A 14,867-nucleotide genomic window follows, 5' to 3' on the forward strand; every position below is an offset into this window, starting at 1 on the left:
AACAATCTACTGCAATTTGCTGGAGCAATTTCTGCTATGCCTTCAGTCTGTGTCTAACAATAGCAAGAGAGAGAGGAAGATTATTCTCAAGAGCAATTATTTTCTTTCCTTCTCCCTCTCTCTATCATTCCTTTTCCTCATCTGTCTGTCTCTTTGTAATATGTAATAACGTTATTTTAATAAAATTGTGCACATTATGCATTATATTATACTATGTCTCCCATCTACTTATCTGGAATAGACACACTTCTTTCAAGTATGGAAAAGAAAATATGCCTCTCTTTTTCTCTTTCTTTTTTCACACACACAAAAGAGGTTTCTGTAATATCTTAATTGTTACTCCTAGACGGAAATGAAATTAAATGGAGAACTAATGGACACTTTTGCTGGAGTGGCCATACTTCTCAGATTTCCATTTTTTTATGTTTTTCTCAGATTTTTCTCATGAAAGGGTTAGGGTTTCAATATGAATCAATATGACATGATTTCAATATGAACTCATATTTGCATCAAATACTTGATGTGGGCTACGATAGCCATGTTCATTTTACTGCACTATGCTTCTACTGTCTTCTACTTCAGCAATTATCTCATTTGTGTATTTTAATTTCTCCTAAGGAATTTTAGGATAAAAAAACTTACATTATAGTACTTATACTACATTTTTGGAAGTTAATTTTGTTCATCTTATCCTGTCTGTAATATAACAATAATACCAGTCTGCTTTCCTCATTCCAATGAGAATTTATTCAGCATCCTTTTACCAACCTATTCCACATTTATATATAATATAATATAATTAATATAAGCCAGCAAGCCAAGTCTGTTTACCACTGTCAACATGTTATAAAACAAGTGAACTAGTGAATTAAACACAAGCTGAGAATTTGATTACGTCCCCTGAACTAAGAGTAATATACATAAATATACATATACATAAATATATAAATATACATGTTTTCATTCTCAGATTTGTACTCCCTCATGTTGCATTCAGTATCACATCTTCTGTTGTTGTAGTGGATTTCTTAGGTGTGTGTGTGTGTGTATTTACCATAATCGTATGCAGTTCACACTACAGTCCTGTCAGATTCTGTTTCGTTCATTTCATTTTGCAGTCAGATGTATTTTGGCATGGGGTTGTCCTCCTTCCTGCTGTTGGAACACAAAAGAAGTGTTTGTGTCTGTGATGAAGGTGGAGATTTATTGCAGAGAATCCTACAGGGATTCCTGATTCTGTTTAATTCAGAAAATACAGCACTTTAGGAAGGTAATATGACACACAAGCTGACATATTTATTGATGCAGATACAAATTTCAAACGAAAGTGAGAGCTTGCGCGTTTATTGCATTTGACAAAAAGCCATTTGAAAGTGCATTAGAGCCTGAGAGAGAGCCGAGATCTTGATTACATGGATGGTCTTGAGGGTGTTTTCACTCATAGTTTGTTTAGAGCAATGTGGTGGGGAAAAAAAATACTCAAATGTATTAAATCCGTATGCTAATTATCAGCAGTTTACACCTTTAGGTCTGTTTGTGCTCTTATACATGTAGCAATCTGCCCCATCATTCATTTGCCTCTGCTCTTTATTTACCCATCTTTGCCCTTATTTCAAATTTATTTCTGCAAAAAAACTTTTATTTTGATCTTGCAGGGATTTTCTTTACAAAATTCATCATATGCAGTGCAGTCAAACCTGATAGCAGGTGCATGTTAGCGCCATTTATAGCATTTAGCGTAGAATAGCTATGGCAGATTTGGCAGTCTTTGTGTAGACAAACAACCTCTTATTTTGTAGATGTATGTATGTGCGTCCGTGTATGCGTAGCAACCGGACTGCTCACTGTTGTGAACAAATGACCCCATTATAGTTACACTGGGGGGTCATCTATCAGCTCAGTTCCAGCCCTTTGCACTCAGACACCATCTGAAAGGGGACGACCACACTACAGCCGCTGTGCTTCAGCATATTTGTGTGTGTGTGTGAAAGAGGTTGTGCACTGTGTAAACAAGTTATCTGTTATAAGCTTAAACCTTTCTTAATGAGAAAGTTTATTAGCTTTAGCTTTATTAGTTTATTAGCAAAAGATCTAATGCTAATTTACAAAGTGATGTTCGTAAAAAAATTGTTCAGGAAATCTAAACCTGATGGTAAGCCTTAAACTTGTTTCAAATGGGCTATAATACAGATGTGGTGTGTTCTCAAGTTCAAGGTGTCAGTCCATTAGTTAACTAACCATGAGCTTACCATGAGCAATACATTTGTTACTGTATTTACTAATCTTTGTTAACTTTAGTTAATTAAAATACACTGTAAACCCAAATATGTTGGGCTAACTCAAAAAATTTGAGGTAATCCGTTACATCAAATTTTGTGAGTTATGATGTTCCCAATTTTAAGTAAGCAGAACTATCAAGTTTTGAGTTTGTAGTATTCATGCATGTTAATTGCTCCTAACTGAGATAGCTAACTCATATATTTTGATAGCAATTAACCAAGCAGAATGCGCCACTTGTCACCATGATGGTAACTCTCCAAAAACCCACATTAACAGAAACTTTTAAATTAGCATAACAAAACGTCAATCACTACTAAATCTCCCTTACCATTAATCTTGCACCAAAAAACATTATATAACACTTAATTCTCCCTTTCGAGTGCCATGGGCAAAGCATGCTGGGAAATAAAAATCCCAGCCCAGTTTCAGTTAAACTTAAGTTAGTCTAAATTAAAAGAAATTATATCATACGACTCAAAACAATGAAATAGTTCAAATAGTTCAGCTTGAAATATGTCAGTGCTGTGAATTCAAAAGAAACAGAAAGTTCAAATACTCATAGCAGTTAATTTAACTGAACTAATTTGTTCAGTTTAAGTTTGTCCTACTCAAACCAATTAAGTATTTTGAGATTTATTGTCCTACTCAAACCAATTAAGTATTTTGAGAGTTTATCTCCATCCCTGATAAAAAGTCACTTGCCTATAACTTTCTACTAATCCTAAAGACCTTGATTAGCTGGTTCAGGTGTGTTTGTTTAGGGTTGGAGCTAAACTCTGCTGGATACTGGCCCTCCAGGACCGGAGTTGTCCATCCCTGGTTTACAGTGTACAGTTGTTCATTGTTCATGTTAGTTCACAGTGCATTAACTAATGTTAACAAGATTTTAATAATGTATTAGTAAATGTTGAAATGAACATTAACAAAGATTAATAAATGCTCTAGAAGTGCAGTTCATTATTAGTTCATGTTAACTAAAGTAGTTAACTAATGTTAACTAATGAACCTTATTGTAAAGTGTTACCAAGTTCACTTCAAGAATAAAAAAAGTGGTGTCGATGAGTTTTGCTGTAAAAACACATACATTAATATACATTAACAATGTGTGGCACCGTCACACGTCAAAATAAATCAGCATCAAACTGCCAGTATAGTGAAGGAAATCCAGGGGTGTCCAGTATCACCATCTGGCTCCGCTACTGAGTCTTCTTTCAAAAACATAAAATAAAAAAAAAAATCTTACCGACCCAAACTTTTGAATGGTAGTGTTTATTCTCAGAAAATAATATATATATATATATAAATAAATGTATCTTGTTTTAAAGAAGTTTGGCTGTTTTTACTGGAAAACAAGACAAAAATACTGATTAAGAAAGTGTTTTTTTCACAACACAGTGGAGAATTGATCTGATGTATAGTGATGCCGCTCTGTGAATGTTTCCTGCTCTGAAAACCAGCTTGCCAGTCTTTCCCCAGTGCACCCTGGGAGCTCATTACAGGTGTCTCCGAGCTTGTGAAACACACCACGATTCGGTTGTTTGAACCCTCTTCATTAAATACTTCAAAACAACCACAACAATGATACTGAAGCATCTAACAAGAAATCAACAGGTGTGCGATTTAGACTTAACGTATATGCTATAGTGTGGCAGACTGGTTTGTTCTGTGTAATTGTTAGCGTCTCAGTCTGTTTGTTGAGATATATCCACAGAGGCTTCTTTGTCCTGTGAGTGATTTTCCTATCGATGCATTACTGTTTTTTCCCATCATTATACACACACACAATCAGGTGCACATTATCTGCTTTGTTTTCTCACCTTGGAGCAGTGATGTTGTGTTTTGTGAGACTTGTTGTGTAGAAACTTGGCACATTTAGTTGCAATTTATTCTGGTTGGAGGAATTTGCTCTTGGTTTCTTCTTGTGAGTAAGTAATGTCTGTCTTTTACATCATGCCATTTAAAATGCTGAAAATCTCTCTCTCTCTCTCTCTCTCTCTCTCTCTCTCTCTCTGTCATTTAGAGTCGTAGTCCACGTCACTCCCAGTCCACTCAGTCAGGTTTGGCAGACCAGGCATCTAAACTGTCCTTCGCATCTGCTGAGTCTCTGGAGACCATGTCTGAGGCCGACATGCCGCTGGGCTTCAACCGCATGAACCGTTTCCGTCAGAGCCTCCCTCTCTCCCGCTCTGCAAGCCAGAATAAACTACGCTCTCCAGGTAACATACACACACTTCATCGGAGTATCAATCAACCATTCCCAGTAAATTACCCCCTATACCTAAAACTCAAAAGGCTGTTTCGCTAATGCCCACATACACACAAGAATAAGTTAACATCTTTACTAGTGGCCGTGCTGTGGTGCTGTCACAGCTAGCAGGTTCTCCAATGGTTATGCAGATTTGAGTCCGACCTACACTATCTTTCAAAAGTAAGATTTTTTGTTTGAAAGAAATTAATGTTTATTAAGCAAAGTTGCATTAAACTGGTCAAAAGTGTCAGTAAAGATTTGAGAATGTTACAAAAGATTTGTATTTGAAATAAATGCTGTTCTTTTGAAATGTATATTCTATTTATAAAAGAACATTGAAAAGATACATCCTGGTTTCCACAAAAATATTCAGTAAGTTCAGTATTTTTTTTCATTTTTTTTTTAATACTAAAGAAATTAATACTTTTCATTTGGCAAGCATGCTAAATTGATCAAAAGTGAACTTAAATATGTGTATGTACTGTAATGTAAAAACTGTATCACAGAATCCACAAAAATATTAAGCAAAAACTTTTTTTTAGCACAATAATAATAATACATGTTTCTTGAGCAGCAAATCATCATATTGTAATGATTTCTGAAGGATCGTGTGACACTGAAGACTGGAGTAATGATGCTGAAAATTCAACTTTGCCCTTAATTTTAAAATATATTCACATAGAAAAGTTATTTTAAATTGTAATAATATTTCATATTATTTGTGAAATAATTCTGTAATGCAATGACATACAAAGCCCCTAAAATAAGTTCACTAGTGCCTTTTATTCATCCAATTCACTGTACAACTTGCTGTAACTAAATTGGTGTTTATAAGACTTTTCTAAACTGTTAATATATAAATAAATATAAATCACAGAAAACACTTTTAGCCTTTTCAGAAACTATATCAGGGTGCAACTGAGAAGCAAGAAGCTTTGTTAAATGTGTACATTAACCCAAAGGTTATGCAGAAATGTACTTGGATGTTTAATAGACAATTAAGTATTCATTTCCTTTTAAATAACTCAAAGTTACACAAACAGTTTTTGCAAGTTAGAATGAATGAAACATCAACACATTAACCTCAGGAAATATGTGTGGGATAAATGAAAGATTGCAGACCATAGTTAGTATTTCAATCATTAGCCCTGTTGGGGAGTAACTAGCTAAAATTAATGATTAAAGTGTTTTCTCAGTTCAGCAAAAAAAATACTGTAGCTTTTTAAATAACAAGCCTTGTCATAATAATGAGACAAAGTGGTACATCACCTTTTTTAATGTCACATTGTATTGTGGTTGCAGTTTTACAGTTGAGTGACATGACACAACGATTAAACACATTCTCCTGTTTTTCATTTGTAGCGATGGAAATTCTGATTCATTCGATTTAATCACTTTGTTTAGATGATTCATGTAAACGAATCAGCCCCACAGTACTTATTTGCTTTCGACCGAAGATGACATTTCTCTTTTCTGCAATTAGATAGTGTGAAATGTTTCTACTTTTTGATAGTTAATAGCAGTGTGTTAATTACAGCAGTACAATGCATTCACATAAACTGACCTTCAACAGTTTGTTTTTCAGCTTTAGTTTCCATGGTGTGAAGTATCTCCTAGTGGTGAACTTTCATTTCACATCAGCAAGGGCACAATATAAGCTGAAAGTGATTCAGTTTGAGCTGTTCCCCACAGAGAGATTATTGTCCCATCAGCAGGAAGTTTAGAATCGCCTGCTGCCCCATTAGGTGAAGTGTGGCGAGATAAACTGACAGAAACTGATGACAAAAAGTCTACAGGAGGAGTTCAGCAGCCATAAACATGAGACTTGCTGTCGCCGACATTCCTCTCAAAATCTGACCATCACTCTCTCAGACAGCAGTTTAGTGCACTCAAAAAATGTCTATCCATTTAGATGTTTTAACTCAGTTTTAACATAAACTAATAAACTTAATTTGATGCTTGTCACACTTGATATTTGTCAGTCAAAGGTGAATGAAACAGGTATGATTTCTCCACTCAAAAATCATGGCATAGTTTAATATGAACTATTTGAATCTATTTAAATAAACATATTTTCAAAATGCATTATTTAAAATCGCTTAGAATCAGCATAAATGTTCATTGTGGAAACAATTACATTTATTCAGTATAAACATGGTTAAAATATGGTTAGTTGTGCAACAAGCCATATTCAAATATGTATGATTCTGACAATTTTAATTTGATGATAACTATAAGCCTGGTTATTATGTAAGTAAGTGAACTTTATTTGTATAGCACCTTTCACAGATATAGATCACAAAGTGCTTCACAGAGTACAACAAAACTAACAAAATAAAACTAAACAAATGACAAAAAAAACACAAAACAATAAAACACAAGCACCCCTACAACCCATTCAACCAAAAGCCTGTCTAAATAAAAATGACTTCAGCTGCTTTTTAAAAGAATCTACAGAATTTTCCGCACAAACTTTAGGAACCATAAAAAGGTTTTGGCCTGAAGACCGAAGAGTACGGGAGGAAGAATAAGGGGTCAACAGGTCAGTAATGTACTGGGGGGCCTGTCCATGCAGAGCTCTAAAAGTCAAAATTCAAATTTTAAAATCAATTCTGAATTTGACGGGAAGCCAATGTAGTGAGGATAATACTGGTGAAATATGAGCCCTTCTGCGTGTTCCTGTTAAAAGCCTGGCTGCAGCATTTTGCACCATTTGAAGACGACCCAGTGAGGATTTATTTAAATAAGTAAAAAGAGAGTTACAGTAATCAAGACGAGAAGAAAGTCCGCTTTAGACAATAGCGCCCTCAATTTAGAAATGTTTCTCAAATGGTAAAAACAATTTTTGACCAGCTGTCTAGAATGACTGTCCAAAGACATAGTTTGGTCAAACATAACACCAAGATTTCTGAGGCTCGTCTGAGCAGAAGAACCCAAGGAGCCAAGGTGCTGTTTAATTTGAGATAACTTATGGTCTGGAGCGAAGATTAAAGTTTCAGTCTTTTTAATATTCAACTGTAAATAATTATTAAATAACCAGTTCTTTATGCAGGACAGGCAGTCCAGTAAATCAGTTAACTTGTCAAACTCAGAATCTCTAAAAGAACAGTACAGCTGGATGTCATCAGCATAAAAGTGATAAGATACATTTTTAAAACCATTAATTATTTCACCAAGAGGGCGAATATATAATAAAAACAAAATGGGACCTAGAACTGAGCCCTGGGGTACTCCATATGTCAAGGGGGTCATCTCTGACAGAATATTATTAATTGACACACAAAATGTTCTGTCGCTCAGGTAGGAGGAAATATTGTGTATTTAAAACATTTGGTTTATTAAAAAAAATCTTACCTGTTTCATTTATGCATGACTTACAAATATGCATCACATCAAGTTTGTTAGTTTATACTAAAACAGTGTAATTCAAATGGATGAAGATTTTATATGCAATTCAAATACATACTCTTAATCCTGGTGTTCTTTGCTGACTGTCTTCTTAACTCTCTCTCTCTCTCTCTCCTAAGGTGTCCTCTTCCTGCAGTTCGGAGATGAGACCAGGCGTGTTCATATCACTCATGAGCTCAACAGTTTGGAGACATTGCACGCGCTCATCGTGCACATGTTCCCTCAGAAGCTGACAGCAGGAATGCTGAAGTCCCCTAACACGGCTATCTTGATCAAAGATGAAGCCAGAAACGTCTTCTACGAGCTGGAGGATGTGAGAGACATACAGGACCGCAGCATCATTAAAATCTATCGCAAAGAGCCCATCTATGCCTCCTATCCTGCAGCACATCTGGCCAACGGAGACCTCAGGGTGAGAGATTTCTACCGCATTCAATGATTCAGTGTGTTTGCCATCTTACATTGTCCCAGCATGGGCTTATGGGTAAAATAAGACACAGAGCATGATCCATATTTAAAGAATGTTTTCTTTTCCAAGTCAAAATAAGAAATCACAAGGTTACGGATGTAGATCCCAGTATGTGGCGAGATCAGAGGCAAATCTAACCTTCACATCAACGTCACGGTCCTCTTTGCGTGTTAAATATTTTAAAGGGAGGTACCCGTTGTTTGATCCATTGAGCGACGTCTTTCAGATTTGGATGTTCTTGAACTCGGAGGTTTTTAAATTATGCACAGTTTTTGGCATATCACTTGGGAGTTCGTTTCACTTTGTGAGCTCGCTGTGCTACCACAGGAGTTTGATGTGGGTTGACTTTGAAATGCAATCATGTTGCGTCACTCTGTTGATCAAATGTTCGTTTTTACTTCTCTGGTGCGAGTCGTCTTTACCATTTCATAGCCTCTGAGAGGGTCAAGCTAACTCTCAGCTAACATTAGACATGAGTTAATGTATGCAAATGTTTCTGCTCATTTCCTTTTTGGGGGAGTATGTGTGCACAATCATGTCTGAGTCTGTTTATTCTGTTTTTTACATATGTTATGAGGATTGGGAAAGTAGAATATTATAAAGTTTCTGTATGTTTTTATTTTTTAAAAGTTTACCTTTTTTACATTTATTTTACAAATTTTTAAATAATAAATAATTATTATATAAAATTTTTACTATGTTTTCATATAAGTCGTCTGTCTATAGGATAAAGTTATTCTGATTAAACAGAAATAATATAGGCTAAATTACAGTGTGTTAAAATTATTAAATGCAACATGTAATATTTTAGGTAAATATGTTTACTTTTTTAGTCCTAAAATAGGATTATTTGTTTGTTTGTTTGTTTCAAATGTTCTGCTGACCTTCTAAAACCCTAGGACCCCAGTTTGAAAGCCCATAAGTTGTGTTCCAAATGACGCACTATACACTATGTACTCATCCATGTAGTGTGTGAATTTTATAAGGAGTCTGATAGCCCCTCCTACTCATACATAATTAAAGCTGCGACAGTTGAGTGCATGAAGTGTCCAACATTCCACGCTTAGTTTTTCTGTTAATTTAGTGCATCATCCGGGTATTTCAAGTGTACTTTTTCTTTTTGGAATTTTCAGTGTAAACACACTACTCGCACCATTTATACTTAATGTCATAGAATGGTGCATAAGTATGCGAATTGGGACACACCTATAGTTCTTTTTTTTTTTAGGTTAGTTTGCTGCTTTTATTTTTTGGGTAACACTTTATTTTAATGTCCCTGTTACACCTTTTACATGTAGTTACTTTAGTAATAACACCCAATTATGCATAGTTATATGCAAGTAACCCTAAACCAATCTTTAAAGGGTTAGTTCACCCAAAAATTAAATTTCTGTCATTAATTACTCACACTCATGTCTACCCAAACCCGTAAGACCTTCATTTGTCTTCAGAACACAAATTAAGATATTGTTGATGAAATCCGAGGGTATCAATGCTGAGCCGCCCGTTCAGACATAAACACTGAAGCTCTGCGACGAAAATAGCGTAGCAGTATGATGGGGACAGACGAATTTGTTGATTAAAGTCATTGGGCCCTATAATACATCCGGCGAAATGCGAAGCAAGGCGCAGCGCAAGTGCGTTTTCCCGTTCAGCGCCACGTCCTTAAATTAGTAAATGCATTTGCGCCAGTTAGTGCGCCCATGGGCGTGCTGGTCTAAAAAAGAGGTGTGTTCAGGTGCATTGCTATTTTAAGGAGCTGAAATAGACTGCGCCATAGACCAACTCAAACCTGGTCTAAAGTCTAAAGTCAATGGCGCAATATTTTTTTGTTAGAGCGCGTTGGTAGAAACTGCGCCTCTGGGTGCGTCAGCAGTGCGTGTTGACTTTGCTTATTACACACAGGGATGCGCATCACACAAACATGCCAAATATTAAAAACAAAAGGATTACAGTGTAAAAGAATATTATTGTGTAGGCTACATAAATATAAAAATGTAATGATGAATAGTCATTGCGTGTATTAGAATTAGGCTACCAATTTTCAATTCAGCCTATTACTACTTATAATGATGAACGAAATTGGCTAATTAATTGAACAATCGTGCCAATACACACACATATATATTAACTGACTCATCGCGCGGAGCTATTTGAAAGCCTGCCTTTGCAAGCCCGCTTTAACTTCGTGCACGAGCAGATCGGTTTCTTCGCTTGAAAAGTGTTCAGCTTTTCCGGCAACAAATTCCACCATGTAAATAGCACTCCGCCATGGCGCGAGCACATCTCGCTCTTAAAGGGAATGGGAGATGACACTCTGATTGGTTTATTGAACGTTACGCCCATTACTCATTAAGAGAATAGGGACAACCCATTTGAAAAATGCGCCCCGCCGCACGGACCGTTTTTCCGTCGTTAAAATTGCAAAAGTGGATTTGGACATGCCCTGAGTGAACCTGCGCTTTACACTTTGCGTTTAGATCGTTAAATGATTTTTGTTTTCTTTTTGCGCACAAAAAATATTCTCGTCGCTTCATAATATTAAGGTTGAACCACTGTAGTCACGTTGACAGTTTTAACGATGTCTTTAGTACCTTTCTGGATCACAAAAGGTGCAATGTCGTTGCTGTCTATGTGTGGATCAGATACCCTCGGATTTCATCAACAATATCTTAATTTGTGTTCCGAAGACAAACGAAGGTCTTACAGGTTTGGGGCGACATGAGAGTGGGTAATTAGTGACAGAAATTCCATTTTTGGGGGAACTAACACTTTAACCCTAACCTTAATTATATAGTTAATACATGTAGTTAATTATTATTACTCAGTACTTAATTGTATAATTACACTGTAACAAGGCCACCTTAAAATAAAGTGTAACTTTTTTTAATTAATTAAGATAAAAGCAATTCCAAAGTGGCAACCAGCAGTAACAAGTTCATTGTGCCTTTTGGCTTCTTTGAATTTATTCATATTACCTCTCGAATTGAAACTCTACAGCAGAACTCTGGACAGAACATGTCAACTGCTCCCTGGAGTGTGTCCTTGCATTTACTTGAATGTGTCCGTGTATGCAGGCTAACAAGCTATATCCCTGTAATGCTTCAGTACGTTTTGACTACTCTCAGAGTAGGAGAACAAAAGGGAACAGAGATGAGAAGAGGGAAAAAGAAGCAAAGTATATAAAGAAAAGATGGACGAGTGCCTTAAGATAAAACAAAACAAGCTGTGTGGCCTAAATGCAAGTGAACTGAAAAGCTGATATACAGTACAAGTTATGAAATGATATGCAAGATTAGAAAGGAGAGGTGAAAAGAGAGTGAAAGATACTGAGATGCAACCAGGCAGAAAAAAAGGATCTAATAGATGAGTGTGGGTTTCCTGGTGTTTGTGAATGGAGAGTTTAAAAGCTCTTCTTCTGCTCATTGTAGCTTAGTATATTATATGCGCTCACTCAGAAGTGCTGGTGAAATCTGAATACAGTCTCATGTAATCCAATGTTATGCCAGTAGCTTTAGCTAGGCTGGGTGAAAGGAGTGAATAGGGTGAATAGAGCTCTCCGGAGTTGAATTACAGGCCAGTGAAAGGAAAGTGAGAGAGAAGTAGAGAATGGGGCAATGAGTCTAGAACTCTGCTCTTGGTTTTGTGTTAAGCCTCAGAGGATTGCTCTTGCTTCGAGATGTTTGATTTGTCAGCACCACATTTTCGCATTTGAATGATTTTTGGCACATATCCACTTAGCACTTCTAACTATGAGTGTAGCAGAGTAAATCTATGAAACTGATGCCTTTTCAATTTTTAAAGGTGGTTTTTACAGTAAATGTCTACAGGATTTTAAACATTATATGCGACAAATAATGTCCATAAGTGCCAATAAATTGTATTGTGCCATATGAATGTAAATAGATACAAATTAATATGTATTATTCTGCTCTTATAAATCGTACAAAACAAACATGTTTAGGAAAAGTAAAATAAACATGTTATGCTTGACAAATCTCAAACAAATTCTAAATATTAAATCAGAGTAAAACTTGGCAATTTATGAACTTGGCTTCTCTGAAAACACAAATGATGTCACTTCCTTTTCAAAATGTAAAACGGAATGACTTCCCTTTATCATTTCTATGTTCATGTATTCAGTGCTTTAAATCTCCTACAACTTGGATTCATATAAAGTCGCTCAGAGTGATGTATTCATAAAATGCTATTATTTTTTCTTGTTTTAGAGAGAGATGGTTTACACATCCAGGGACTCGTCACCTACCCGTCGCCTCAACACTCTTCCTTCCTCCACTGCCTCACCCTCCTCCGGCTCCCCTTCCCGATCCCGTCTCTCCTACAGCGGAGGTCGTCCCCCCTCTTTCGCTGGTCCGGGTCACCCTCACCCCCAGGGCCCCCAGCATCCATCCCACTCCCACCACCCTTCGCCCTCTCACGGACAGGCTCAGGGCCTAACCCCGTCCTCCTCGGCCATCCTGGAGCGCCGCGATGTCAAACCTGACGAGGAGATGTCTGGCAAAAACATGGTCCTCCTGAAGAATGAAGGTCTTTATGCTGATCCCTACAGCTTGATGCATGAGGGTCGACTTAGTATCGCTTCTACTCAGTCCCTGGCCACCATCGCTGACCCCTTCGGCTTCCCTGTGTCAGGAGGGCTGTACCGCAGAGGTTCGGTGCGCTCTCTCAGTACATACTCAGCCGCAGCGCTGCAAAGCGACCTAGAGGACAGCCTGTATAAACCCGGAGGTTCTCTATACTCTGATACATATGGCAGCTCTACGCTCGGCATGGGCTTTCGTCTGCCGCCCTCCTCTCCGCAGAAGATTCCCGATGTGCAGCTGCGTGACAGGGATTCGTTCACCGGGTCTCCAAGCCGAGGGTCACCTGTGAGAACGACCTTCCGCAAGGACTCCGCTTCCTCTTCTGTGTTTGTAGAGAGTCCGAAGTCCAGACCCAGCTCCAGTTCTGAACCCCTAGGAGATGGTAATAAGGGGCCTGGATTTGGTTCGCCATTGTCTGGGGGCGAGACGGATACACGGTGAGCACTGGCAATAGTGTATGTCCGTGTATGTGGTACAGGGTAGCTGCGAATTTGAGAGGACATTTATGCACTTTTTCTTTGACAGACACACATTTTTATTGACAAGAAGTGTACATCAGTCTACACACTCTGAACAAACAAATTAATAAGCAGAATTTATCATTGCAAATGCCAGACACAAATATCCTTAAAGGTGCTAAAGAGGATCTTTTCGTCGACTGAGAATCCAAAGACTGTTACTGAGTTTTTGAAATGAGCGCATGCATAAGAACGACCCCTCCTGCTTTCGAGGGAACGCCTCCCAAAAGTCGTGCACGAGTATTGGAACACGAGTGTTTACCACGGGCATTCTCTGTGTCGTGTTAGTGGATTCATTATGTGGGACTCACGGCAGGTAACTCATAATCTGCAGTTGTTACTCCTGTCTCTGGACAAAAATATTGCATGCGGCGCCTGTGGAGTGTGGAAAGTTACTGGAGCGCGCAGCCGCGCTCGTCTCTCACAAGGAACGTCATGGCAGTGTTTGACAAGCCAGAGGGCCAATCGTTTACGCGATGATCACGTAAATGATTGGCTGATGTTTTTACGGCCCTACCTCGTGCACAGATGATGTATATTAATATTATTCCTTTCAGTGCACCTAATAAATAGTCTTTTATCAGTTAGTAAAGACAGTTTCAAGTAATATTGCAAAAATGTATAAAACAAAACATCTTCTTTAGCACCTTTAAGCACACTACTGTTCAAAAGTTTGGTGTTGGTAGGATTTTTTTGAATGGCAGTTTTGAAAGAATTCTCTTACGCTGCTCAAGGCTCATATTGAAAATATTTTACTCATATTTTAATGGTTTAATCAAACTTGTAGGGTCATTAAAAACAAATATCCCCACCAGGCATCACTTTTGGTCACTAAAGCTGAATTTTATCAGCCATTACTCCCGTCTTCATTGACAAATGATCTTTCAGAAATCATTATAAAATGCTGGGAACGATTTTTTTGTAACATTATAAATGCCTTTACTGTTTCTGTTAATCAGTTTTATGCATCCTTGATTAATCAAAGTATTAATTTCTTAAAAAAAAATAAAAATGTGTTACTGACCCCAAACTTTTGAACTATGATGTAGGAATGCATAAACATTTATGACTTTTTCCTAGAAATAATATATTTTAACAAAACGGCTTCGCTGCCTATTAATATTTAAAGAAATCAAAAATTTGGCGCAAAAAACAAAAAAACAAGAAGTGATATCATAGAGGGTACCCCTGCATACCCTCATCAATGTGTGTCAAGGTCAGTAAGTCTCTTAAAATATGTTTATTAAAAGGTTAGTTTAGGCTGTAAAATGTCACATGGTTACAACACAACTTTTTTAAAGTAATTAAATTGCAACTTTTGTTGAAAAATGTTTTTTTTT

The 14,867-nt window shown here is 37.1% G+C and overlaps 1 protein-coding gene across 19 annotated transcripts in view; it reads left to right on the forward strand.

Annotated features, from left to right (window-relative positions):
* The window catches only part of srcin1a (SRC kinase signaling inhibitor 1a), a 71,107-nt gene that overhangs the window by 15,842 nt on the left and 40,398 nt on the right, over positions 1-14,867 (forward strand). For all 19 annotated transcript variants that reach the window (XR_010894635.1, XM_067382326.1, XM_067382328.1 and 16 more), the window contains 3 exons: positions 4,301-4,496; positions 8,056-8,348; positions 12,635-13,446. Coding sequence is in view for 18 of the 19 variants with exons in the window: in XM_067382326.1 (XP_067238427.1) it covers positions 4,301-4,496; positions 8,056-8,348; positions 12,635-13,446 (1,301 nt within the window). In the remaining variant the exon portion in view is untranslated. The remainder of the gene's footprint in view (positions 1-4,300; positions 4,497-8,055; positions 8,349-12,634; positions 13,447-14,867) is intronic.

The sequence above is a fragment of the Chanodichthys erythropterus genome, chromosome 3 (assembly GCF_024489055.1).
Source record: "Chanodichthys erythropterus isolate Z2021 chromosome 3, ASM2448905v1, whole genome shotgun sequence".
Lineage (NCBI taxonomy): Eukaryota > Metazoa > Chordata > Actinopteri > Cypriniformes > Xenocyprididae > Chanodichthys > Chanodichthys erythropterus.